This window comes from Balaenoptera physalus, assembly GCF_965194825.1.
Source record: "Balaenoptera physalus genome assembly, chromosome: 20".
Taxonomy (NCBI): domain Eukaryota; kingdom Metazoa; phylum Chordata; class Mammalia; order Artiodactyla; family Balaenopteridae; genus Balaenoptera; species Balaenoptera physalus.
This window is the reverse complement of record NC_138901.1, coordinates 58824898-58851084: the sequence shown is the minus strand read 5'-3', so window position 1 is coordinate 58851084 and position 26187 is coordinate 58824898. Positions and strand designations below refer to the sequence as shown.

Genomic DNA, 26187 nt, shown 5'->3' with positions numbered 1-26187 from the left:
TTTCTAGAAACTTACCCATTTCTAGGTTGTCCAATTTGTTGGCATATAATTGTTCATAGTATTCTCTTTTTTTTTTTTTTTTTTTTTTGGTATTTCTGCCGTATTGGTCGTTATTTCTCCTCTTTCTTATTTTGTTTATTTGGGTCATTTCTCTCTAAAAGCATGACTTTAAATGAAAATTCAGTGTTATCCTTCAATTTAAAAGTTATGGCTTAAATATTAATCAACTACCACACCACAAATTGGCCACCTTTCTTCCAAGTTCTCTATTATTATGGAGCCATTTGTTCTCTACTTCCTCCCGCTGGTGACCTCCTGGTGATCTTTGATTTTTACCTTCCACATCCACATGCACCTGGTGGACTAGTTTGCTTGCCTCCTTCTCCATGGCATTGTTCAGATACATGCGTTTTTCTTCGTTCCTGTCCTCAAATACCCTGGCAAAGCCCTGGGTCATGCCTGCTGTTTATAAACTCCTTTCCTTGGAACGCCCGTCTTCTCCTGTCCCTCTCAAAGCATTCTTCCCTGCTTCAATCATGTTGCTCCAAGCTCCCAACCACACGGGCCCATCAATCTTCTGAATCATCTGCAGACTTAGGACAGCAGCCGCAGCTGCCCCATCTCAGGTATGGGACTCATCTCTTCTTTGCCAGCGACTGTCTCTCAAACCTTCTCTCACTCTCACCTTTAGTCTTCTCCTCTGACTCTCTGTGTGTGGAATCCTCCCTTTTCCTGGTCACCTTTTAGCACCAGCTGTCCCTTTCACTCACAGATTGAGGTTTGACCTTTTTAAAACGTTTGCTCTGATTGACTTCACAAACTTCTGGCTCAGGTCATAATTCTGGAAGCATCCATTCCCGAACTCCTCTCATACGATTAGCGAGGTGGTTGGTAGCATGGCTTTGACATCAAATCCAACTGCATTATAATCCTGGATGTTCAGTGCTGCACTTTGTACTTATCTAGAGGTTTGACATTGTTCATAATGGAAAGGTGGGGAAAGTAGGTGTTTGTCGAATTGAATTAAAGGAGAGTTATGGGCCCTCTCGGCTTTATTTATTACCTAGGGCTCTGGACACCGGTTCAGGACCTCCACCCTTCACCTCACGGGCAGGGAATGGTCTTAGCTCAGAATAACCAAGTTCCCTGCTTCCACTGACACCAAATCCCCCTCAAGCGGGACATGGAGAAGGCACTTGATCCTGGAGGCATCTGCTCCTGAGGCTGACTTCATGCTCTGACAGAGCGCTGTCCTGAGGGGCTCCATGTGCACATGTTGAGCAGACATCAAACAGAAGTAGAGGAAAATAGCTCAGGAGGAAGCTGTCGGCTCTGACGAGGGGACTCAGCCGCTCTCCAAATAGCGCCTCCGGAGCTGCCTGCATTCTTGAGACACTATACATTTTCTTCCAGTGCATCCAGGAATAAACGCAGCTCTCTGTCCAGGCTGTGGGGATTAGCTCTCGCTGGGTGATGGCTGAAAGAACAAGGGCTCCTCCTGTTCCCATAAAGCTGGCTAATAATACACTGGTAAGTCATCTGTCCCCCTGCTGATCAGAGGAGGAACTCCACACCAGCTGAGGGTCCAGTTAGCCCTGAAAGCTGCCTGTTTAAGCACCAAGAGGTCTTCTTCTTTAAGATTTCTCCCTCTTTGGATGGAAATCTTTTAAAAACACACACACACATATATATATGCCCCTTCTCCCTCCTCATATCGATAAAACAAATATCCAGTATGATCTACTCAATGTCATCAGGATAACCAGTCGTACTGTGTGTAACACATGGAAACCTTCAGACAGGGAAGAAAACTTCAAATCTACAGTGTGCTATAAACAGCACTGGGCAGGGCGTGCCTGACATTTTAATATCCTATCAAATGCACATAAGTAGTCTGTGAGGCAGCTATATCATCCCCATTTTACAGATGAGAAAACAGAGGCTCAGAGAAGTTAGGCACAATGCCTGCCATCACACAGTAAATGAGAGGGCAAGCGGTGGGATTCACACCCAGGCCCGTCCGACTCCAAAGCTCCACAACCCACAGCTGCTGCTGCACGTGCAGTGCTTCCCTCCTGCAGATAATTTTCCAGACGGCCGTACTTTTTGATTCCTGGTATCTAGTTTTAAAACTTTTCTCTGTGGCGGTTATTGTTGTCATTTCTGTCCTCAGAGTTTCTTCTGGAGAGTGGAGCTCCCTGCCTAGCTCTGATCCTCCTCCTCTGGCCTTGGGCAAGCTTCCTACCCCTCCTGCCTTCCAGCTCCTCCTATGCAAAAGCAGGCTGACCAGCAAACAACCTCTGAGATCCCCCAGCTGAACACTCTATACCTGCAGGAGGAAGAAGCGTGATGGGAAGAAGGACCACAGGCTGCGTGATTTGGAAAAGCTGGGGTGGAAGGCTGTCGGCATTTCAGAGCTGGGGCTGGGCTCAGTAATGTGACCTGGGGCTGTTTTACAACGAACTCAGAGAAGACCTGTATGGAAAACATCCTTTCAGCTTCCTGGAGGTGGGTATGGATATGGTTATACAGAGAGATGGGTAAACTGGTGACAACAGAAGGTAAAGAGCAAACTGACCCTTTTTCCGTTGCCCACAAAGCCCCTCCCAGCCGTAACTCCAGGTGTTTAAGAAGGAACTGCCAGCACCTCTCCCTGTCCCGTGGCCACCCTGCTACGTCACTGCCCAAGGTGTGGTCAGGGCCCCTCGCACTGTCCCTCAGCCCCATGGGGCTTGCTAACACCTCTGCTCCCACAGGTGACATGTCCCTGTCCTGACCAGGCCTCCAAGGAGATGCCTGGCCAATGGCACAGAGACTTGGACTGATGTCACTGGGCAGGCAGGACAGGACCTCAGGCAGACCGCTCCCCTTCAGAACACGGATGCACCCTTTAGGAGGGTCGGGCTCTCTTCTTGGATGAGGAGGGGCTCTAGGGATGGGGGTTTCAGTCCCAGCTGGAGCAAGGAGGTGGCGTGGGGGTGTGTGACAGGCTGCTGAGGCAAGCGAGCGGGTTCCGTACTTCCTGACTCCCCCGCTGGTGGCCACACACCTGCCTGGCCTTCACAGAGCAGGCACGTCATAATTGTGCGCTTTGATCTAAAATCCCCTAAATGTCAAAAACGACTGAGTCACCGTTTATCCTAGAAACCATTAAGGGTAAAGGCTGCATCTTCCGTTTCTTGTGTACCTTCTTGAAGTGCTCTGCATTGGGGCCAGCATACAGTGGGTGCTTAATTAACGTCCCTGCATCTTGGGGACCACAGTCCTGCTCCCCTTGCCCTACCCACACCTCTTCTAGTGGCCTCCGTATCCATGCCTGTTGTGGGTGCGTTGGGAGGGGCAGCTCTTATTCTCAAGTGGGAACTGCTGACACACTTTAAAATTAATGACCATAGGATGCCCGCTGGCCACCCTCCCAAAGATTTGTCAGGAAAATAGGGAAAAAACAGACATAAAGTAGAAGGGGAAGAAGCTTCATTCTTCTCCGGAAGCTTCATTTTTCCAACCCTGACTTAGAAACAACCACACTTGTTAGCCCCCTCCCATCACCCCCCGTTTCTCTGCAGGCCATGCCATCCCCCTAGCCCCCACCCAGGCCAGCAGCTGGTCTTTCCTAATTGGTAACATATCTCAATAACAACAGGTCCTTAAAGCAGCTGTTGCTGTGGATACTGCCTGGCCGGGTAGCTCCCCCATCATTAATTTACTTGTTGGTCTTACTGGCACTTAAGAAAGGATTAAGTTCATAATGATACTAATGAGATAGAAAGTTACACGGTGAAAGGAGGAGGAGGAAGAGGATCGTTGTTGTTGTTTCTGGCACGAGTTTTACAATCGCACAGCCCTGTGTTGTGACAAAAGTCTTGCTCAGAACTCCAAGAGGATTGTAATTGTTTTGCCCTTGGCTTCCTCCCTTTTCCCACAGGACAAGATTTCTAAGTACCCGCTGCCCAGGGCTGCACACTGATTTCTGAGCCCGTGGCGCCTGCAGGATGGAGTTAGGCAGGAGCCCCAGCGAGGCTGTCCCATCACACTGAGTGAAGACACCCCGGCCCCAAGTGCAAAGGAAGGCATCTCAAACTTCCAGCTTTCTCCAGTGGGAAAACGGTCATGGATCCTGCCCGTTTCTATATATACCTCTCCCTTGGCAACGACAAAAAAAGAGTGAGGAAGGAGCTGGTGCTCAGCTTGTGGTGTCGGTCATTCTCTTTCCAAATATAGAGAAGGAATGAGCGGTGGCGTTAGCGGGGGGTATAAAAGCCCGCGGGCAGCAGCCCCTCTGTAGCTGCTCTGTGGGTGGAGGAGAGTCGCAGCGGCCCTCGCTGGCTCTTTTCCGAGTGCGGCTTGGAGGACGCCACCTGGTGCGGGCCTGCCTGGCTTTGGTAAGGTTAGTTAGAGGCGGAGCTGGGCCTCGGGCCCCAACGCCCACCCCGCTGCCTGCAGCACCCGCGTCCTCCTGCCCGCTCTCCCCTCGACGCTCCGTGGGCCACGGCCTGTCACCGCGGCCTGCCCTTCGCCTCTCTGATCTGTGCAGAGGCCAGCGGGGTCGCCGCCTCCCCTGCCCTCACCTTCTCCACCTGCGCTGCATGCCTGGCGGGTGTCCGGCGGCCCGTTTGAGATTTCTCCCTGTTCACAGAAGACAGGGGGCCTGATCCTGGCTTGGAACCACTGGCCTTTTTAACAGGGATTCTGTCCTTCCTGCCCAGTTCTGAACGGGAGGCACTGCAGACTGAGGAGGGTGCCGTGCTGGGCTGGTAGGAGCCAGGTTTGGGGCGGTTGGGGGCTTTTCCTACCTCCGTGGCTCACCTGTGGGTCACGTCCCATCTGCTCCTCCAGCTTGTCTCTGGGGTAAGACTCTTTCTGGGTTATTAGTCCTTTATCCTTATTTGGTTAGTTCATCAGGACCCGATTCAGAGCCGACCCAGACGCCAGGCACTCCCGTGTCCTGAGCTTGCTCTCTGCGTGTTCATCGCAGGTCTGATTGCCCGCGACTGCTGTTGTCCGCCGTCTTCCCGTGGGTGCGACCCTCAGGTGAGGAAGCAGGTCGGGTCCCTAGGCTCAGAAGTCTCCAGGGTACCAGTTCCTCCCACCTCCGATGGCCTGGAGGGCGAGAGCCCCGTAGAGCTTAGACCAGGACAGGTTAGGCTGGGGCAGAGCGGAGACGAGGCAGCACCTGGGGAGATGCTCTGAGTAGATGCTGATGTCAGATGCTGCTTCTGTTCTCAAAACAGAACCAAAGGAAGCAAAGCCGGTTTCCTCCTGTGAGGAGGTAGCCACCTTGAGTCAAAAAGGTCCCCAAACTCCTCAGCTATTTGCCATTTAGCACACTCTCTTTGAAGAATGGCGTTTATTTCTGATGGTGTTTATTTTTAAATCTTCCCTCAGCAACACCTGGGTTTTTGCAGAAGAGGAAAGTGAGTCCCGAGAACTGCACCTGCCTCTAGGGTCCCTTCGCCCATCCGAGCCCCGGCTAATGGGGGAGCTTGGATTGCATACGCTCCGTGCCCTTTGCACAGAGTAGCTGCTCAATAAATACGTGTGCATTTGATTTTCCTGGGGGTCGATGGAGGGCAGCCTTGCTCCCGGGGCTCCGCCTTGAAGGGCTCCCTTGGGGGCAGGGCTGGAGCCTGGAGGCAGCAGGGCTCACCTGGTGGGTTCGCCTTCCAGCTGACACCATGAGCAGCGACACCGAAATGGAAGTGTTCGGCATAGCCGCTCCCTTCCTCCGGAAGTCAGAAAAGGAGAGGATCGAGGCTCAGAACCAGCCTTTTGATGCCAAAACCTACTGCTTTGTGGTCGACTCGAAGGAAGAATACACCAAGGGGAAAATTAAGAGTACCCAGGATGGGAAGGTCACGGTGGAAACCGAAGACAACAGGGTAAGCCCCGTCCACACCCTCTGCAGGCCGGCCAGGCCTCTGTCTGCTCCCCATGGCTGCCCAGTCTGTGTGTCCGGTCCATACCTGGCCATCTCCAGACGTGGCTCTGGCACCAGAATGCCTCACCTGGCATCACCGCCTTAGCGTCCCAGGTGTCCTCGGAGGAAGCAGAGTGAATACTGGCCTCAGGTTGCACGGTGGGAGAACCACCTGGTTGTGGCTGGCCAAAACAATCCATGTTCGGGTGCTTTTGTTAATGTTCGTGTCATTCTAGGTCAGAGGGGACCAGCCCTGTGCATCCCAGGGGTGTGGAGTTGGGAGTCCAACAGTAGGAGGACCTCTGTTAGAACACTCTCCTTTGGTAGCCTAGGTTTCCCCCTAATTCTTCTAGCAATAGCCATCTAACTAAGGAAGTAAGGAAAGCGAGTAAAGGATCCTAGTGGACCACAAGCTCGATGTGACGTAGCAGCCTTCCCATATCATGAAGGCGATGAGCAGTGTAGCCCACTACATTCTGGCCCAGGTACTGTGGGCATGCTGGGAGGAATTGTGGACTTCACTACTCTCTGGAATCTAGACCAGAAGAATCTGGAAATGTTCTAAGAAAAGTTAAAAAAAAAAAACGGGGAGGGATCCAAAACAGAAGTGTAAAGGAAATAGCGTCATTGGGTTGGATGTGAAGGAAAAAGGCACTGAAATTGTCCTGTGATGCTTGCAAGCACTGAAGCTCCAGATGGCAGCTCTCAGTACATTTCAGACGATGGAGTTAAGAACGGGCTTATGAAGCCACACGGAAACACGGAAGGTAGACCTGATGAATGACAACCTAAGACGTCTAGACCCTCACAGGGAGGGCTGATGGCATGGATGGCTTAAGTGAATCTCTACCTAAAGGCAGGTTTCCCACCGCCTTGCCCAGAGGCGAGATGGGGAAAATGACCATCTTCAAAGGAGGTCTCAGACAGGAAGGAGGTGAGGGCAGAGCAGGGGAGAGGAAGCTGAGCTCCACGCCCACTATGCCAGGGTCCTCCAGCCCCGCTGGGCACTGGGGCAGGGGGCTTCTCCTCTCGAGGGGAGCACAAAGGCGCCTGCCAGCGCCTGGAACCACCGCTCTGCCTCGTGGTTCCTTCTCCTGGCTTGTAACACTCCAGCCCCAGAGAGGGAGCGGGGCTGGTTCTCTTTCACCAGCAAGGGCCAGAGGGGGTGAACGGGCGAGATGCAGGGTGGGGGCTTGGCAGCTGCTTTTGGAGAGCTCAGAATGCCGGCTAACTCTGGGCACCGGCCTGGTGACCGAAGGCCACCGGCCTCCTCTTCGGTACCTGCCTCAGGAACACCAGTGGACCTGCCGTGTTCCCTGAGTAGACAGCAGAAACCCATGAGCTGCTGGAGCTGGGTTTCGGCCCAGCCGGCATCACGGAGCTGAGAGGTTCCCGCTGGCACCCACGCCTGCATCATCCCCGCATCCACCCACAGAGACCCTCTTCTCATTTCTGTCATCCTTCCCTCACCTCAGGCCCATCGGAGATGGAAAAAAAAAAAAAAAGCCCAAGTAACAGAAACAAATCCCATTCCGTCACCACCACTGCAAGCCACCCCCAGCCCCGTCTCCCTCCCTGTCAAATGGGCGTTTTCTCCAGCGCCTGCTTCTTCTGATCTGGGCGTGGCAGACAGATAGCAGCAGGGGCAAAACGCACAGAGAAGCCCAGGTGTGCACTGTACCCCTTCCCTTTCAGACCCTGGTGGTGAAGCCAGAGGACGTGTACGCGATGAACCCCCCCAAGTTCGACCGGATCGAGGACATGGCCATGCTGACGCACCTGAATGAACCGGCCGTGCTGTACAACCTCAAGGACCGCTACACCTCCTGGATGATCTACGTCAGTGCCCGCGTTTGCTGGGTTCCCGGGACCTCTGCCGGGGCGGGGTGGGGCTGAGCTGCTTGTGGGGGGATGGGCTCTAGGAGGACTGGTGCTGACTGAGCTGCTCCGCCAAAGAGGGGGAACGAAAAGGAGAAAGGGCAGCGAGAGTGACGCAAGATGAGAAGGTGAGAGAGGAACGGCGCGGGAGGAGAGCAGCTGGAAGGAGGGGCGGGGCAGGCGAGGTGGGTCCGAGGCTGGGGTCCTGGCGCCGGCACCCACCAGCGGCAGGAGGTCGCTTACAGCCCTCTTGAGTCTCAGCTGCCTTATCTCTAAAGAGAAGCCGTATCTTGCCTCCTTTACAAGTTTCTTGTAAAGAAAAGTGAAATAACAAAAAGGCAGAGGGGTTTATGTGTACAGGCACACACCCATGTATACATACATATATACTTTTTACGCTCCCCCAGACCTACTCGGGCCTCTTCTGTGTCACCGTCAACCCCTACAAGTGGCTGCCGGTGTACAACCCCGAGGTGGTGGAGGGCTACCGGGGCAAAAAGCGCCAGGAGGCCCCGCCCCACATCTTCTCCATCTCTGACAACGCCTATCAGTTCATGCTCACAGGTAGGTTTCCAAGGAGGAAGCCTGGAGGCGGGGGGAGGGCTCAGGGAAGCTGCCGCGCGATCCTGCACCGCGCCGTCCAGGTCCAGAGTGCAGCCTCCACACAAAGGACAGCAGGGTAGAGGTGCTTAAAAAAGACGAAAGAGGCCACATATTTTAGGGCCTTGCAGGCCCTGGTGAGAAGTTTGGATTTAGTGCAAGCATGGGTTACCTCATACGAAACTGACATTTCTGTGGGCCCAAAACAAAGACTGACAACTTCATATGGTTCAGCGTAATCCCGTGAGAAGCCCGTGGCTGGTTGTGAGCGGGGGCTTAACCTCTCTGAGCCTCGTTCTCAAAGAGGAGTCTCTTCAAGCTCCCACGTAGGACCAAACCGGGGATTAGCGGGAAAGGGAACTGTGCAGTGAACTCTGACTGCTGGAGACACGGCGGGAAACTGGGAAGCTCTTTTTATTTTTGTTAAAAAATTTTTTCTTGGACTATAGTTGATTTACAGTGTTGTGTTAGTTTCTGGTGTACAGCAAAATGATTCAGTTATATCTATATATTCTTTTTCAGATTCTTTTCCACTATGGTTTATTATAGGATACTGAATATAGCTCCCTGTGCTATACAGTAGGACCTTGTTGTTTATTTTATATACAGTCGTTTGCATCTGCTAATCCCAAACTCCTAATTTATCCCTCCTCCACCCCCTTTCCCCTTTGGTAACCATAGGTTTGTTTTCTACCTATGTGAGTCTGTTTCTGTTTTGTACATAAGTTCATTTGTGTCACATAATCACACACAGGTGATATCATATGGCATTGGTCTTTGTCTGACTTACTTCTCACTTAGTATGATAATCTCTAGGTCCATCCATGTTGCTGCAAATTACACTATTTCATTCTTTTTTATGGCTGAGTACTATTTCTGTGTGTGTGTGTGTGTATGTATGTGTGTGTGTACACACACACACACACACACACACCTTCTTTACCCATTCCTCTGTCAATGGACATTTAGGTTGAGGAAGCTGTTTTTATATTGCTATCAACTCTATTTTATTTTTCCCTTTGACAGATCGTGAAAACCAGTCTATTCTGATCACGTAAGTATCCAAGGTGTAGAGTGTTTTCACAGCTGTGGCCCTTTGTCCCCAGTGCAGAAGGGGAAGATGCCACTTGCTCTGTTTTGTTAATGAGAAAGTACCGAGAACGAAGTCTGTGATGCAAAGATGTGGGGCTGGGCACTGGGGAGAGATGGGCAGGAAGGCCTGTGAGGCCTCAGGAAGCTGGAGCTCCCCATCCAGCCCGCTCAGCCGTGCCGTTCTCCCCTGGGGCCCCTGCCTCTCCGAGTGGTCTCACATTTGTTGGGAGGTGTGTGTCTGCTGTGGCTCAGGTGACATCTTAGGGGGCCAGTTTACACTCACGGGACTTGTTTCTCTGTCTCTCTCTCTTTCGACTGCTCTGAATAGTGGAGAATCCGGGGCAGGAAAGACTGTGAACACCAAAAGGGTCATCCAGTACTTTGCAACAATTGCAGCGACTGGAGACCTTGCCAAGAAGAAGGACTCCAAAATGAGGGTATGGAGAGGAGAAAGGCTTGCTCTGCTTCCACTGCCAACCTTTGTCTTAACTTCAGAACGAGGGGTACGGGGAGGCGACACCCCACCTCCGCAAGGAAGGGAGAGCAGGCCAGGATTTAAAGTCTCGCAGGACAGCCAGTTCTCCTAGACGACCCAGCGTGTGGTTGATGTTACAGGACCAGATCCTGTGATCGCCTAGAAAACAAGCCTCTAAGCCTCCACTAAGAAAAGTCAGTTTGGGAGCAGCTCACATACACCAGAATCACACATACCAATTGGAGAGAACTGTAGTGTCTACTTGCCTTTCAAAACGAATATATTATAACAGTATGAAATGAACACCAATGACCTAACTACCTGGAGAATCAAGGAACTGAAGGGTTAAGTAAGGAGGTTTAGGTCAAGACACCCAGCTTGAGCCAAATCTAACAGAATGGCAAGAGTGAGGCGTGCTGATGGTTTGGTTGGGCCCCAGGTTGGAAAGCAGGGCAGGGAGGATCTGGCGACCTGGGGCTGCAGGAGCAAAGGCAGCAGGGGCTGCGGAGCTCACTGTCGCATGTGGCTCTTCCCGCCCCGACTCCCTGCTCCAGGGGACTCTGGAAGACCAGATCATCAGCGCCAACCCGCTGCTGGAGGCCTTCGGGAACGCCAAGACCGTGAGGAACGACAACTCGTCCCGCTTTGTGAGTCTGCACCGGCTCAAGCTGGGATCTCCTCTGAGGCCCGCAAGTAGGCGAGGGCCCTGTTTCCAGGAGGCTGCAGTCCTGGGGGTGGACGGCGAAAGAAGGAAACAAATCAACAAGACAGTCTGGGACAAGGATTCCTTGGTAGACAGTGCAGTAAAGAGGGCGTGTGGTAGTGTACTGTGGGCCGGGTCTCCTTTAGACAGGGCTGGCAGGGAAGCCCTCTTGGTGGGGGGGCTGGCCTGTGAACCCCAAGATCCACAGGATGAGGACAGGGGACTGGCAGGGTCAAGAGACCTCAGAGGGTCCGAGGGGCTGCGGCGAGGCAGGCGCCGTGAGGGGAGGTGCGGAGCGGTGGTAGGGAGGGACCTGGAGCCTCGGAATCTGTAGGCCAGGAGAAGGGGTTTGGTTTCATTCAGAGAGCTACTGAGGGATCCTTTAAGAGGGAAGTGATATGGTGTGATTTGTGTCTTGAACAGAATCTCTCTTACTTTGTTGACCATCTTGGGGGTGGGAAGGTGGGGGAGTGGCGTTTGGAGGCAGTGTGGAACAAGGGGATGGAGAAAGGAGACACAGCCAACCGGAAAGAGGAGAGGGAGAGGAGGACATGCTTCACTTCAAATTACCGGGGAATAAGGTTCCCGTTCACATTCCCCAGGAGATGGGTAGGAACACCTGGAGTCACGGTACACCTGGTCTCCCTTCCCCCACAGGGCAAGTTCATCCGAATCCATTTTGGTACCACGGGCAAGCTGGCCTCTGCAGATATTGAAACCTGTAAGTAGATCCCTGGGATGAGATGATGTCTCGGGATATCAGGGGAGCAGTTTGGAAAACAGTCCTGTGTTTGTGTTCCTAGATCTGCTGGAAAAATCGAGAGTAACCTTCCAGCTGAAGGCTGAGAGGAGCTACCACATCTTCTACCAGATTCTTTCCAACAAGAAGCCCGAGCTCATAGGTGAGGACGTCCCCAGAGGGGCTGGTCTGAGGCATTTCGGCTTTTGGGTGAGTGGACCAAAGAGAGCTGTGTGTATGCACAGGTGACTCGGCAGCCAGCAGAGGAAGCTTGTTTTAGAAATGGGATGCGGCTGTTTTGACAGTGGCATGCCAATTTGAAAAACGCAATCCAATGGACAGTGAAAGACTGAGGCGCAATTGCCTTCAGCTCCGGTTTATAGCAACTGGCTGAATGACCAAGCATTTAGTGGTCCTCTAGCGCCCCCCTGGTGTTCTGGCACAGAAACCAACATTTCACCAAATGCTGTGAGGCCAACGCAAAATCAGATGAACAACCAGCTGGCGGATATGCACGCTGCCCTTAGTCCCGCACCTAACAGGGGCCTCGTGCCCTTCTTTGCTCCCTGGCTGTGTTTGCTCAGCCTTCTGGGCCCAAGCCTGGAAATAGGCTGCAGCTTTTCAACAGGTTTTGGAAAAGACTATGATTCTACCAAATGATCTGTGCTTCCCTCCCCATGGCTCTGTCCTGGCCCACACTCGGCCAGTTTTCCCGATTAACCTTTCCCAACCAACATGGATCTGCGCCCTTTGCACGCAAAGCAAGAGAATTTAAATATTCTGTCTGTGGTTCTTACCCTACATGGCCTGGGCGGGCTGCAGAGTCTTCCCTGGACTTTATATTCAGCCACAGCCTGAGTATCGAGAGACTGTTTAAGAGATTTCTAACTCTACACTCAGCCTGGGCCCCAGCAGCAAAAGTCTCAGCTGAGGACACAGAAGCTGAAAGCCCCTAGTGGATGTTTTCTTTGCATCCATGTGACCTCCTCTAAATGGTCATCATTGCAGAGCTGCTGCTTATTACAACCAACCCTTATGACTACCCGTTCATCAGCCAGGGTGAGATCCTGGTGGCCAGCATTGACGATGCCGAGGAGCTGCTGGCTACGGACGTAAGCAGAACGGGGAGAACGGGGTGGGCGCGGGGCTCCTCGTAAGCAGAACAGGGAGAAAGCGGTGGGCGCGGGGCTCCTCCTCCATCACTGGGGTCAACCGGCTGACGTGCTGTCCTCCGATGCCAGAGCGCCATTGACATCCTGGGCTTCACCCCAGAGGAGAAATCTGGGCTCTACAAGCTGACAGGTGCCGTGATGCACTACGGGAACATGAAGTTCAAGCAGAAGCAACGGGAGGAGCAGGCAGAGCCAGATGGAACTGAAGGTACCACGTCACCGCGTCGGCCGTGCGCCAGGGCTAGGGGGCGTCCAGCTGAGATCACTCGGGGCCTCTTTTGAAAGTGGTTACTCCTTCTTCTGCCTAGAGAGGTGAACCTCTTCGGGGCTCAGATGCCTACAGGCACGGTTACTGCCCCGTCTGCTGAATCACTAGAATGGTCCTGCTTCAGATACAGTAAGGAGTGACCAGGGTTTTCTGGAACCCAGTGCCCCCTTTTCATAAAATCTATCATATTCTCTGAGTGACTCAGCTCCCACTGGCCATAGGTAAGCAGTTTAGAGACATGGAATGTAAACACACAAAGATGGGCTGAGCTGAGCGTGGAAACATCCGGATGATTTTCAGAGTGGTTCTTCCACTTTGCCAAGCATCAGGGGTTTCCCTTGTAATCATCCTTCTTTTCCTGCCAGTGGCTGACAAGACAGCCTATCTGATGGGCCTGAACTCTTCGGACCTCCTGAAAGCTTTGTGCTTCCCCAGAGTGAAAGTTGGGAACGAGTATGTTACCAAGGGCCAGACTGTGGACCAGGTAAGTGGCTGCCGCAGGTTGGGACAGGACGCAGCACCCGACGGCCGCTGCCTCCAGACTCCCTGGCTGGTCCCTCCGCACAGGTGCACCATGCCGTGAACGCCCTCTCCAAATCCGTCTACGAGAAGCTGTTCCTGTGGATGGTCGCCCGCATCAACCAGCAGCTGGACACCAAGCTGCCAAGACAGCACTTCATTGGCGTCCTGGACATTGCGGGCTTTGAGATCTTTGAGGTTTGTGTTACACTCATTTGGCTTTGTGTTGGGGGCTGGTTTTTGTGATCCTATAGGCAAGATGTCAAGGCAGCCCACACGTCATCCAGCATCACATCTTGGAGGAAAACTAGATGGAGGGTGGATCAGGTAGAAGAGAACGTGGAAGGGTTTGTATTATTTTAAGAGGGAGGAAGGCTTGTGTCAAGTGGAATTTTAAAGACATCCTCAAATGGATAAAAGAAAAAAAAAATCAAATGCAATTACTGACAATAGGGAGAGCCAGAAACAGAGAAGAAGCTGACAATAAGCCAACCATGCGATATTTTACATAAATATCCTACTGGCTCTGGGTTAGAAGCATATAGCCATTCATCAAAGCATATATTTGATGTCTGCCAGGTATAAGACTTGCAGGTGAAAAAAAGATGAGCTTGTAGTTTGTAGAGGACAACAAGAAGTATGTAAGGCACACAGAAGACCAGCTACAGATACGGCAGCCCGTGGCCAGCGCCCGGAGAGGCCCAGACCGTGGACTCGGGAGAAGCAGCTTCCAGCTGGAGATCAGAGAAGACTCCAAGGACATGTGATCTCAGCTGAGCCCAAGAATGTGCCCATACCTGAAAGCATAAATGAGCTGGCGAGAGCCCGAGACCATGAGGAGGAAGGCTGATGGGTCTTTGGTTTTGAAAGAAGTCTAACTTTTCATGTGAACATTATGTTTTGGTGTTAGTATAACAGCCTGGAGCAGCTGTGCATCAACTTCACCAACGAGAAACTGCAACAGTTTTTCAACCACCACATGTTCGTGCTGGAGCAGGAGGAGTACAAGAAGGAGGGCATCGAGTGGACGTTCATCGACTTCGGGATGGACCTGGCCGCCTGCATTGAGCTCATCGAGAAGGTACCTGCTGTGTGCACTCAGTAACCGCCCCTCGCCGACCTGCTGCTTGACACTGCAGCTCATACTCACCCCGTATGCACCCTGCCTTGGTCCAGCCGATGGGCATCTTCTCCATCCTGGAAGAGGAGTGCATGTTCCCCAAGGCCACAGACACCTCCTTCAAGAACAAGCTGTATGACCAGCACCTGGGCAAGTCCAGCAACTTCCAGAAGCCCAAGGTGGTCAAGGGCAGGGCCGAGGCCCACTTCTCGCTGATCCACTACGCGGGCACCGTGGACTACAGCGTCTCGGGCTGGCTGGAGAAGAACAAGGACCCCCTGAACGAGACGGTGGTCGGCCTGTACCAGAAGTCCTCCAACAGGCTCCTGGCACACCTCTACGCCACCTTCGCCACGGCAGACGGTAACAGACTGCGCGGGGTGCCTTGGACCCGCACTTTTTCCCTCCACTCAGCCCACAGGACTGGAACAGCTCTGTAGGTCTGCTAACAGCACATGCCATCTTTTCTTTCCTTCAGCTGACAGCGGAAAGAAGAAAGTTGCCAAGAAAAAGGGTTCTTCCTTCCAAACCGTCTCTGCCCTTTTCAGGGTAAGAAAGATACCAATTTATTTGCTTGTAATTGGTTTAAGTCATCTCAAAATGAGCAACGTAGAGATGCTAAACTTGATTTACTCGAGAATAGTGATGTGGTCTTAATCTGGTTACTGCCACTTAGGGAGGGTGAGTGGCAGTATGATGATATACAGGCGAGGTCTAATGAATGGAGGACCAGAACTGAACTAGCACTTTAAACGGCATCAGCTGGGTGTGCTGGCTGGCCTGGGAGGCGAGTCCTCAGTACAAACTTCCCGACTTGCCTGAAGGACACAGGCAGTAGCATGTCAGGTGCCCAGTGGAGCTGGATACTTCTCTTGAGTTGATTTCAGAGGGCATTTTGTACTTGGTTAGTCTCTGGTGGTTCACTGTGAAGCAAAAGTCTGTTATATCAGTTAGTTGCCTACACTTCTAGCCAAAGGATTATTAAAAGAAAGGGTTAAATAATATCTTTATTCCTTAGAATTTATGATAAATTTAAAATACATACCTTATTTTTTGGTTACAATATATCTCCGTGTTTGTAAAAGCCTATAGTAGGCTCACTATCAAATGTAATCTTTTTCTTTTAGGAAAACCTGAACAAGCTGATGTCAAATTTAAGAACAACCCACCCTCACTTTGTGCGCTGTATAATTCCCAACGAAACCAAAACCCCAGGTAAGACACCCGCTGGCTCTGAAGGTGGCACTCAGGTTCTGGGTGAAGCTGACGTTTGTTGCTTCTCTTCTCAGGGGCCATGGAGCACAGCCTTGTCCTGCACCAGCTGCGCTGTAATGGTGTCCTGGAGGGTATCCGCATCTGCAGGAAGGGGTTCCCAAACAGGATTCTCTATGGGGATTTTAAACAAAGGTGTGTAATAAAAATGTTCTATTTGCTTCTTGAGAAGATGTGTAAATGCTGGAACTTGAGAGGGAGAAATACTGGTATGAAAAGACCCGTTTCAAAAGAACAGCTATGGACTCCGTGTAGAATGATTAACCTACCACTCGGCCAAGGTATACAGTTTTCTCCCACATTTTCTCAGGAGCTTATCTGATATACAACACGTCAGAAAAACACCTGGCCTAAGAGTCAGTAGGCCTAGATTCTAGGCCACTATCTGGCCTGTGACCAAGAGCAAGCTTCCTTCCCTCTCTGGACCTTGGCCTTCTTGCCTCTTGGAAGAGAGGCCTGAACTGGTTTCCAAAGTTCATGTCTTTGCTAATAGTCTACGATGTTTCTGTGTCCACAACGGCAGATACCGAGTGCTGAATGCCAGCGCCATCCCTGAGGGGCAGTTCATCGACAGCAAGAAGGCGTGTGAAAAGCTGCTGGCATCCATCGACATTGACCACACTCAGTACAAATTTGGACACACCAAGGTACTGCATCAGCTCTGACAGATGTTGGCGTGTGGTCCCCGTTAGACTTCTCCAGAAAACTGACTCAAGTCATCCTTCTCCCCTCAAGGTGTTCTTCAAGGCTGGCTTGCTGGGAACCCTGGAGGAAATGCGGGATGATCGCCTGGCCAAGCTGATCACCCGGACGCAAGCCGTGTGCAGAGGGTTCCTCATGCGCGTGGAATTCCAGAAGATGGTGCAGAGAAGGTCAAGCGGGGTCTGTGCTCAGACCTGAGCTCTTCGGGAGAAGTGGGGAGTCTCTCTTAGAAAAAAACTGATGTTTTGTTTTTAGGGAGTCCATCTTCTGCATCCAGTACAACATCCGAGCCTTCATGAATGTCAAGCACTGGCCCTGGATGAAACTATTCTTCAAGATCAAGCCCCTGCTGAAGAGCGCGGAGACGGAGAAGGAGATGGCCACCATGAAGGAAGAGTTCCAGAAAACCAAAGATGAACTCGCCAAGTCAGAGGCAAAAAGGAAGGAACTGGAGGAAAAATTGGTGACTCTAGTACAAGAGAAGAATGACCTGCAGCTCCAAGTACAAGCTGTAGGTGTTTAGGAATTTTTTAAAACTTTCCTTCTAGATTTGATTATTTAAGAAAACGATTTTTGGTGGGAGTTTTGCTTTTTAGTTGCGATGCTTCATAAAGGACTTCATATATAACAAAATACTGGAATGTCACAAATCTTATCTTTTAACCATTAAAGGAAATCGTGATTTTTTTTTTTTTTTTTTTAAGGAAAGTGAAAACTTGTTGGATGCAGAGGAAAGATGTGATCAACTGATCAAAGCCAAGCTCCAGCTGGAGGCAAAGATCAAGGAAGTGACTGAGAGAGCTGAGGATGAGGAAGAGATCAATGCTGAGCTGACGGCCAAGAAGAGGAAACTGGAGGACGAATGTTCGGAACTGAAGAAAGACATAGATGACCTTGAGCTGACACTGGCCAAGGTTGAGAAGGAGAAACATGCCACAGAGAACAAGGTGGTACACTCTTTGTGGGCCCTTCCAGCTTGATGTGGTCAGTGCAAACCCGACTTGATCTCTTCTTATAATTGCCTGTGGCTTCTTCTTAGGTTAAAAACCTTACTGAGGAACTCGCTGGTTTGGATGAAACCATTGCAAAGTTAACCAGGGAGAAGAAAGCCCTCCAGGAGGCCCACCAGCAGACCCTGGATGACCTGCAGGCAGAAGAGGACAAAGTCAGTTCTTTGAGCAAAATCAAGAGTAAACTGGAACAGCAGGTGGATGATGTGAGTAGAGGGTGAGAACCGGGAGGCCGGGGCTCCGGGGCGGGAAGAGCCCCCTAGAATCCTCTGGTGCAAAGCGTTCATTCTCAAAAGGAAATGGTGCCTTTTGCAGCTGGAGAGCTCCCTAGAACAAGAAAAGAAGCTTCGTGTAGACCTGGAAAGGAACAAAAGGAAGCTTGAGGGAGACTTGAAGCTTGCCCACGAGTCCATATTGGATCTGGAGAATGACAAGCAACAGCTGGATGAAAGGCTCAAGAAGTGCGCCCCGAAACCACCAAGTTCAGATTTCCAGTTCCCAGGTATTTGGTCTTCACACGTTCTGCATTTCCCTTCACAGGAAGGATTTCGAGTACAGTCAGCTGCAAAGCAAAGTGGAAGATGAGCAGACTCTGGGCCTGCAGTTTCAGAAGAAAATCAAAGAGCTACAGGTAGGAGGCGTTGGGGACTTTTCTTTCACACGTGGTCACGTACAGTGGGTGGGGGGGTGTCTATTGCACGTCATTAGAGCAAAGCGGGCAGGACCGTGGGTCTCCTTTCTGCTAGGCTGACACGGTAGTGATGAACAGTTTTTCCGTAATTGTAGACAAAGCACATAGTTGAAGTATTTCAAGTCCACATGCAGTTGGAATGGACTATATCCTGGGTGGCTGCTGCAGGGGTAATGCCTGTGTTGAGGCAGGAAAAACTCATGTCAGAGGAAATTCGCAGCATTGGTATCGTACCGGGAGCAGTCCAAGAGCTGGTTTGTCTAATGGGAGGGGAAACTAGCCTGGTGTTGACACTGGAAGTCAAGAGTGTCGTGGGACGGCCTGCCCTCCTCACAGGCCCGCACCGAGGAGCTGGAGGAAGAGATCGAGGTGGAGCGGGCCTCCCGCGCCAAAGCAGAGAAGCAGCGCTCGGACCTCTCCCGGGAGCTGGAGGAGATCAGCGAGCGGCTGGAGGAGGCGGGGGGCGTCACATCCACCCAGATAGAGCTCAACAAGAAGCGGGAGGCCGAGTTCCTGAAGCTGCGCCGGGACCTGGAGGAGGCCACCCTGCAGCACGAGGCCACGGCGGCCGCGCTGAGGAAGAAGCACGCGGACAGTGTGGCCGAGCTGGGGGAGCAGATTGACAACCTGCAGAGGGTCAAGCAGAAGCTGGAGAAGGAGAAGAGCGAGTTCAAGCTGGAGCTCGACGACCTCGGCAGCAACGTGGAGAGCGTGTCCAAGTCCAAGGTGCGGGGTGGGGGGCGCCTCATCCTCAGGTGAGGGGGACCCTGCGTCCTTCCCACCTGAGCACTGACTCAGCTTCCTCCCCCTTCTCAACCCTGCAGGCGAATCTGGAAAAAATCTGCCGCACTCTGGAGGATCAGTTAAGCGAGGCCAGGGGCAAGAACGAGGAAAGTCAGAGGAGCCTGAGCGAACTGACCACACAGAAGTCACGTCTGCAGACGGAGGCCGGTGAGCGACGGGAAATGGCAGGGGCGGTGCCTCCTGGACACCTGGACAGAGGGCAACTGGTCAGAACGAAAGGCAGGGTTTGTTTGGGGGAGGATTTCTAGGGAAGCAGATTTTCAGGAGAGAGGCAATCAGAATAACCCACGAAAGCGCCATTTAGAATGTCCCAAAGGAGGAGAGCACTGAAAGTTCAGTAAGAATGAGAGAGGCGTGTACTGGACTGAGGAGGGACTCAGAACACCGCCTGCTTCGAGCGCTTTCAAAATTAATGTAAGCCTGCCTCGAAAAGAACCTAGAGGGCACAAATGGGACTAGGAACCAAGCCCCATGGCTTTTCTACTTCTCGCTGCACATTAATGCAGATTCGTTGTCTGCAGTGGAGCGTTTTAAACAGTGAAGAAAGAAACACGGCCAATCTGTGTAGGCTCTTGGTGTGTGATAAAAATATAGGGGAACATTACCCGGGACTTTCACCTAGAAAACATGGCTCCCCCAGCGCTGGTCCTCCAGCCCATCATCACAGGTGAACCAGTCCTTTGTAGCAGCTCGACCAAGACATGAGAGAAAGAAGTTCAGGGGCCACTTCTACCATGATCTTGGGAGTTCACCCCTGGAGTCCGAAGGCCTCTCCCCCACCTTCTTTTTCTCTTACCTCTACATAAGCATATAAACCAGAACCACCGTAGCCACCCAAAAATCCAACTTCAAACTACTAAAGCTAGAAGTCCTAAGGAACGCAGCTAAGAGATGCAGTATTTCCCCCAGTGACAAATCAGCAAACAGCTGGAGGCACCAGCCACTGAGGGGTCTGACAGGAGTGTTTAGGTGGTGAGGTCTTGGTTTACAATTATTCTTAAGTTTTACTGACAGAAGTTACTCCACGCTTCTGGAAGTTTACAACAGTGTCTTACCAGGGTGTGCACTCAGTTTCCTCTTCATGGACACATCCCTTCGCCGCCAAGAAAGGACCACACCTTATAATTTACTCTCTCCCCAGATCTCAGCACAGTGCCTTACATACAGTAGGAAGCTGGTGAGTGAGTGAATGAAATAAAAATATTTCCCTTCTGGACACAGGTGAGCTGAGTCGTCAACTGGAAGAAAAGGAGAGCATAGTATCACAACTTTCCAGAAGCAAGCAAGCATTTACCCAGCAAGTGGAGGAGCTCAAGAGGCAATTAGAGGAAGAGAGCAAGGTACGTCACTGGCGGGAGTGCTCCCTGACCTAGTCTCCCAGTACCGCCTGCAGAAACAGAAGGCAACTTTACACATAGGTGATGGCAGCGGGAACACACTTGGATTGCATCATGCACACGGCACTAAAATAGTCATCCATTGGGGCCTCTCCTCTGTCCTGACTTTTGCAGGCCAAGAGCGCCCTGGCCCACGCCCTGCAGTCAGCCCGCCACGACTGTGACCTGCTGCGGGAACAGTATGAGGAGGAGCAGGAAGCCAAGGCCGAGCTGCAGAGGACGCTGTCCAAGGCCAACAGCGAAGTGGCCCAGTGGAGGACCAAGTATGAGACGGACGCCATCCAGCGCACAGAGGAGCTGGAGGAGGCCAAGTACACAACTCTATTTGTCTTCAGAAGAAACAGAACTTCTAGATGATTGAGTGACAGAAGGCACCGACTTTAGAACTACTCGGGAGTGAATCTGTTACGATGTTTCCCCATCTTTTATGTCTCTTAAGGCAGTTCTGTGCCAGTAGAGGGACCTGGTGTTAGCACATTTCATTGAGACAAACGACTTTGACCTTGGTTAGAGAAAAGGCAGGCTATTGATCACTGATTTTTAGCAGACAGTAAGTTCTCCTGGGCTTATGAAAGGAAATCGGCGTTTGAATCACATAAATGAGTGATTCCAACTTGATGAATAGTGATGTTCAGGAGGATTGAAACTTAAAGCATCTGCTTCTCTTTCATCTTCTTCCAGGAAAAAACTTGCTCAGCGCCTTCAGGATTCCGAGGAGCAGGTTGAGGCAGTGAATGCTAAGTGCGCCTCCCTGGAGAAGACCAAGCAGAGGCTGCAAGCAGAGGTGGAGGACCTGATGGTCGACGTGGACAGAGCCAACTCCCTGGCCGCCGCGCTAGACAAGAAGCAGAGGAACTTTGATAAGGTGCGGGGCGAGCGCCCTGCCGGCTGAGCACCGCGACGCAGGGGCACCTGCTGGCGCCTGACTCCGCCCCCATAGCAGGGTGACCTCGGGCACGCCCCTGAAACAGAGTGGGAGTGGGATGCGGCTGGAGGTCCCTTTCAAACACTGCCAGTGGAAACGAGCCATGGCCTCCAGTGTGTCCAGTCCCGAGCGTTTTTGTTCCCCCACACGGCTCGTCTGTCTGGGGGGCTGATGTGGGAATCCAACTCGGGTCCCACTGCGAGGCTTTGTGGCAGCTTCCCTTTCAGTATGACAGGTAAGGTTGATTTGAAACAAAGTTTTAATGAAATATTTAGAAGTGCAGGGCCATTTTCATATTGGGAAAAGGGCAATTCGGCCCAGCTGATTCCTTCTCAAAGGATCCACTTGCTTTTTATAGAGGGCAGTGGTTACTGACCAGTGACTGATCTTGAGTCAATTTATGCAACGAAATCTTGGTTAGTCAACAGTCAGGAGCAAGGGGCTAGGCAGGCGACTTGGCAGAGGCGGCCCCAATTCTCAGAGCGCTCACGCTCACGGGCGTACTCAGATAGAAACTAGAGGAGGGCAGCTCGTGAACAGAGGCGCCTTCCTCCCCGGTGCTGCAGGTGCTCGCCGAATGGAAGACCAAGTGTGAGGAGAGCCAGGCGGAGCTGGAGGCGTCTCTGAAGGAGTCCCGCTCCCTGAGTACTGAGCTCTTCAAGCTGAAAAATGCCTATGAAGAAGCCTTAGATCAACTTGAAACTGTGAAACGGGAAAATAAGAATTTAGAGCGTAAGCAATTTGTCTGAAATCCTGCTTCATGCTATTGCCAGAGCGTGGGGCTGGAGGGCCATGACTGCAGGACCCAAACCCCTATGCGAGAGTCCGTTACTGCACACACAGGAAGCATTCAGATCCGAGGGGCTGTTTCTGAGTCTCTCTATATACAGTATCTTATCTCTAGGCAACAGCATCCTTAGAACTGTGATAAACTAGTTAAAAGCATTCAGTTGGTGCTTACTCTGCCTGGAAAACTGCACAGAGAACGTTCCAAGGCAACCAAACCTCTTTCTTTGCAGAGGAGATAGCAGATCTCACAGAACAAATTGCTGAAAATGGTAAAACCATCCATGAACTGGAGAAATCAAGAAAGCAGATCGAGCTGGAAAAGGCTGATATCCAGCTGGCCCTTGAGGAGGCAGAGGTGAGCAGAACGCCGGCGAGGCACTGGCCTGGAACAGATGCTGTGATGGTGGGGCTCCAGCCTGGGAGGCCAGCCGGCCCCGATCTGGGTCTGTGAAGTCACGGTCCTAATGCCGGCTCCTTTCCTACCAAATTGCATGGACTAACACCCGTGAATACCTGTGAATTATCTTGAACTTACTGGAGAAAATCATTACGTTAAAATAGGTCTAAAAATGAGATTTTACAAAAATCTTAGATGAATTTAAAATATCTATAAAGTGCCTTAAGCGCCTAAGAAATGTGATGATTTAAATGTTATTGTTTGATAGTATAATAAAAACAAAGTGCAATGAAACATTCTATTTCTGCACTGAAGGTAAGTTAGGGATTTTTTTTTTAAAAAGATAGTTTTGAATATTGTAGCGTTAGAATTACAAACATTCTATTGGAGTTTTTTTGCCCCAAAGAGTAGTGTAGCAGGCTCTATCCCATCACTGGTACTATTTCTGTCTTGTTCTTGTTCTTCAAAGGCCGCTCTTGAGCATGAAGAGGCCAAGATCCTCCGAATCCAGCTGGAACTCTCACAAGTGAAATCAGAAATCGATAGAAAGGTGGCTGAGAAAGACGAAGAGATCGAGCAGCTGAAGAGGAACTACCAGAGGGCAGTAGAGACGATGCAGAGCGCCCTGGACGCCGAGGTGCGGAGCCGGAACGAGGCCATCAGGATCAAGAAGAAGATGGAGGGGGACCTGAACGAAATCGAGATCCAGCTGAGCCACGCCAACCGCCAGGCTGCAGAGACCCTCAAACACCTCCGGAGCGTCCAGGGGCAGCTGAAGGTTTGCGAGCTCCCTGGTGGGAAGCCTCTCCCACCCTCAGACACGCACAGCTGTCGGCTGGGCTCATGGTCCTCAGGCCTCAGCTTCAGCCGGACGTTTCTGTTACTGTCTGGCCAGGATACCCAGCTCCACCTGGATGATGCTCTCCGGGGCCAAGAGGACCTGAAGGAGCAGCTGGCGATCGTGGAGCGCAGAGCCAACCTGCTGCAGGCCGAGATCGAGGAGCTGCGGGCCACCCTGGAGCAGACGGAGAGGAGCAGGAAGATGGCAGAGCAGGAGCTCCTGGACGCCAGCGAGCGCGTCCAGCTCCTGCACACCCAGGTCAGGGGACGGGAGGGGAGGGGAGACGGGGGGTGGGGGGGGACCTGCGCTCAGACACGCCTGGGTAACTCCACTCCTCCCGCCCCAGAACACCAGTCTCATCCACACCAAGAAGAAGCTGGAGACAGACCTCATGCAGCTCCAGAGTGAGGTTGAGGATGCCAGCAGGGACGCGAGGAATGCTGAAGAGAAAGCGAAGAAGGCCATCACGGACGTGAGGCTCCTCCCTGCCCTGCGTGGCTGCCAGGATTGCATTTCCTCAAAGCCCCCTTCTCCTCTCCAACCCATTAGACAGGGTGGGGTCTTCCCAGGGCACATGTGGTGTGAGTTCTGCTCCAGAAGGCTCCCCACCTCCCCGGGAACTCAGCATGTCTCCTCCCGCACATTTAAATGGTGGACATGAGAAATGATGGAGTGTGGATAAAAAAAGACTGGAAGGGATTATATTCGTTTCTTATGCCCTTGGAGAGGTATGCTCTTTTTTCCTTCAACGTATGACTGATTCCCAATATAAAAATGAGACCCTCAGATGTCAGGATCCCACCGAATGTCACCTCACAGGAAGCTGGCTTCCCTCCCACCAGCACCCAGCCTTCCTGCTCCAGAGGCCTTGGTTCTGGGCTTGTGGCCCCCACAGCGCCACCTGCTGCTCGATGGAGGGCACAACCTCGTGACGATTCCTCCCTGCTTGCTCAGGCACCCCCAGCTCCCTAGAGGCCTTCCCTTAGCCTCATTACCCCACACCCGTGATGCTAGGTTATGAACTCAGAATTCTCTAAGTCACGGGTTGGTGATAATGGTGATAAGGAAAGAAGGAACTTCCTTGGAGTTGGGGAGGTCCCAAGGAGGCCAGTTTAAGAAAGGGAAGAAACTATTTCCCATCCAGCCCTTGAAGGTTTCCCTTCTTAGCTTATGTTACGTGCCTGGTGCAGCTCTTCTCAGATCCCACGGTGGAGCTGTGGGCTCAGTCATCCCGTCACCTATTGTCCTTTGTCATCAGCATGGCTCTGGTCCTCCGGGTACCCAGATTTCGACAGCCCCAAGCACTTGACCTTGGTCTGCATCTGAGCGGGATGGTGTGCTTTCCAGGCGGCCATGATGGCCGAGGAGCTGAAGAAGGAGCAGGACACCAGCGCCCACCTGGAGCGGATGAAGAAGAACCTGGAGCAGACGGTGAAGGACCTGCAGCGCCGCCTGGACGAGGCTGAGCAGCTGGCCCTGAAGGGCGGCAAGAAGCAGATGCAGAAGCTGGAGGCGCGGGTACGTGCAGGACAGACCCCCGCCTCCGCAGAGCCTTCCGGCCTCTCCCGTGCGCGCTCCAGCCCCAGACTAACTGACACACGTTCCCCCAGATCCGAGAGCTGGAGTGTGAGCTTGAAGCGGAGCAGAAGAAGAACGCCGAGTCTGTCAAGGGCCTGAGGAAGTATGAGCGGCGGGTCAAGGAGTTAACTTACCAGGCAAGTGCAAAGAAACCCCACGGCCATTTCCTCTGTGCCGTGCAAACAGCCCCCGGGTCCTCTCTCCAGACAGCAGGGAGAAATCCTTCAGCCCCAGAGAACTGGGGCCTCTTGCATCCCGCCGGCCCCTGGCTGAGTACTGCCCCATGTTCTCTCTCAGTGCGAAGAGGACCGGAAGAACGTGCTGAGATTACAGGATCTGGTGGACAAGCTTCAAGTGAAGGTCAAGTCCTACAAGAGGCAGGCCGAGGAGGCTGTAAGTCAGCGGGACCCCAGCGCGGCGCCGGGCCTGCTTCTCCCTGTGAGCCCCAGGGAGGCGCTCGCTGATCGTACCCGCCCCGGCTCTTTGCTTTTAGGATGAACAAGCCAACGCTCATCTCACCAAGTTCCGAAAAGCTCAGCATGAGCTGGAGGAGGCTGAAGAACGGGCCGATATTGCCGAATCTCAAGTCAATAAGCTGCGCGCGAAGACCAGAGACTTCACCTCCAGCCGGGTAGGTGGTCCCGCCGCACTGGGTGGGGAGGGCAATGCGGCGGGAGCTGTGGCTCCCGGGGAGGAACCCGCCGTGATGGACGGGACCTTGGAGAACCTTCGACTTTAGAACTGGTCAGTCTCGGGCTCAGGAAGGGAAAGGATTTGCTTAAAGCCACGTGGCTGCGTAGAGCCCGGCTAAACCCAGGTCTGTGAGTCCCAGTAGCACACCGTCCCGAACAGCGGCGAGCGGTTCCTGCGTGGGTTCGGGCGCCCTCTGCCGGCCGGCCGCCGTCTCTGCGCTCACTGTAGGCGTAGGTTTCTAGATCCCTGGGCTGTTCTGAGGACCAGGCTCTCACAGGCTGTGGGGTGACGGCCGCCACGTCTGCACTCGTGTATCCGCCTGCGATCCAAGGAATATCCCGTGTCCCGCTGAGGAGACAGACAAGCAAGCAACCCCAGATGCTCGCTGGGAGGGGGAGTGGCCGGAAATGCGGCTCTGCCATCTGACAGAACTCAAAATGCCCACTTTCTCCCCAGATGGTGGTCCATGAGAGTGAAGAGTGAGTGATCCTACGCTGGAACAGGACAGAAAATATGCGAAATATGTATTTTCATGGTTCCTGACCCTTATCCTTAATTTCCATGTGATTGCTTTTCACATGCAATAAATTTTGCTTTGTTTTCAA

General features: G+C 52.4%; 1 protein-coding gene across 6 annotated transcripts; it reads left to right on the top strand.

The window, feature by feature from the left end:
• Positions 1-1415: 1415 nt before the first annotated feature.
• On the top strand, positions 1416-26187 carry LOC309650223 (myosin-3). Of its 6 annotated transcripts, none has more exons than XM_082441335.1 (42): positions 1416-1530; positions 2336-2508; positions 3926-4382; positions 4976-5031; positions 5668-5879; positions 7613-7756; positions 8203-8359; positions 9422-9449; positions 9816-9924; positions 10517-10609; positions 11323-11386; positions 11469-11567; positions 12413-12516; positions 12646-12784; positions 13210-13328; positions 13412-13561; positions 14274-14444; positions 14540-14846; positions 14962-15032; positions 15611-15698; positions 15773-15890; positions 16279-16402; positions 16491-16627; positions 16713-16968; positions 17162-17404; positions 17497-17673; positions 17783-17928; positions 18008-18098; positions 18495-18884; positions 18983-19109; positions 20184-20302; positions 20474-20670; positions 21041-21224; positions 21851-22016; positions 22304-22428; positions 22940-23569; positions 23658-23783; positions 24659-24829; positions 24922-25026; positions 25187-25282; positions 25383-25520; positions 26039-26187. In XM_082441335.1, the coding sequence occupies exons 5-42, from the start codon at positions 5676-5678 to the stop codon at positions 26063-26065; spliced, it is 5940 nt and encodes a 1979-aa protein (XP_082297461.1). In that variant the 5' UTR covers positions 1416-1530; positions 2336-2508; positions 3926-4382; positions 4976-5031; positions 5668-5675; the 3' UTR covers positions 26066-26187. The 6 variants fall into 6 exon arrangements, with proteins under 6 accessions (XP_082297461.1, XP_082297465.1, XP_082297462.1 ...); XM_082441339.1 differs by lacking the exon at positions 1416-1530 and adding an exon at positions 4685-4754 and having other exon boundaries at positions 2321-2508; XM_082441336.1 differs by lacking the exon at positions 1416-1530 and adding an exon at positions 4685-4848 and having other exon boundaries at positions 2321-2508.

Coding starts and splice junctions, on each gene's coding strand:
- LOC309650223 (XM_082441335.1), top strand. CDS start 5,676: ATGAGCAGCGACACCGAAATGGAAGTGTTCGGCATAGCCGCTCCCTTC. Junction 12,785..13,209: donor AGAGCCAGATGGAACTGAAG/GTACCACGTCAC, acceptor TTTTCCTGCCAG/TGGCTGACAAGACAGCCTAT. Junction 16,628..16,712: donor CAGAAGATGGTGCAGAGAAG/GTCAAGCGGGGT, acceptor TTTTGTTTTTAG/GGAGTCCATCTTCTGCATCC.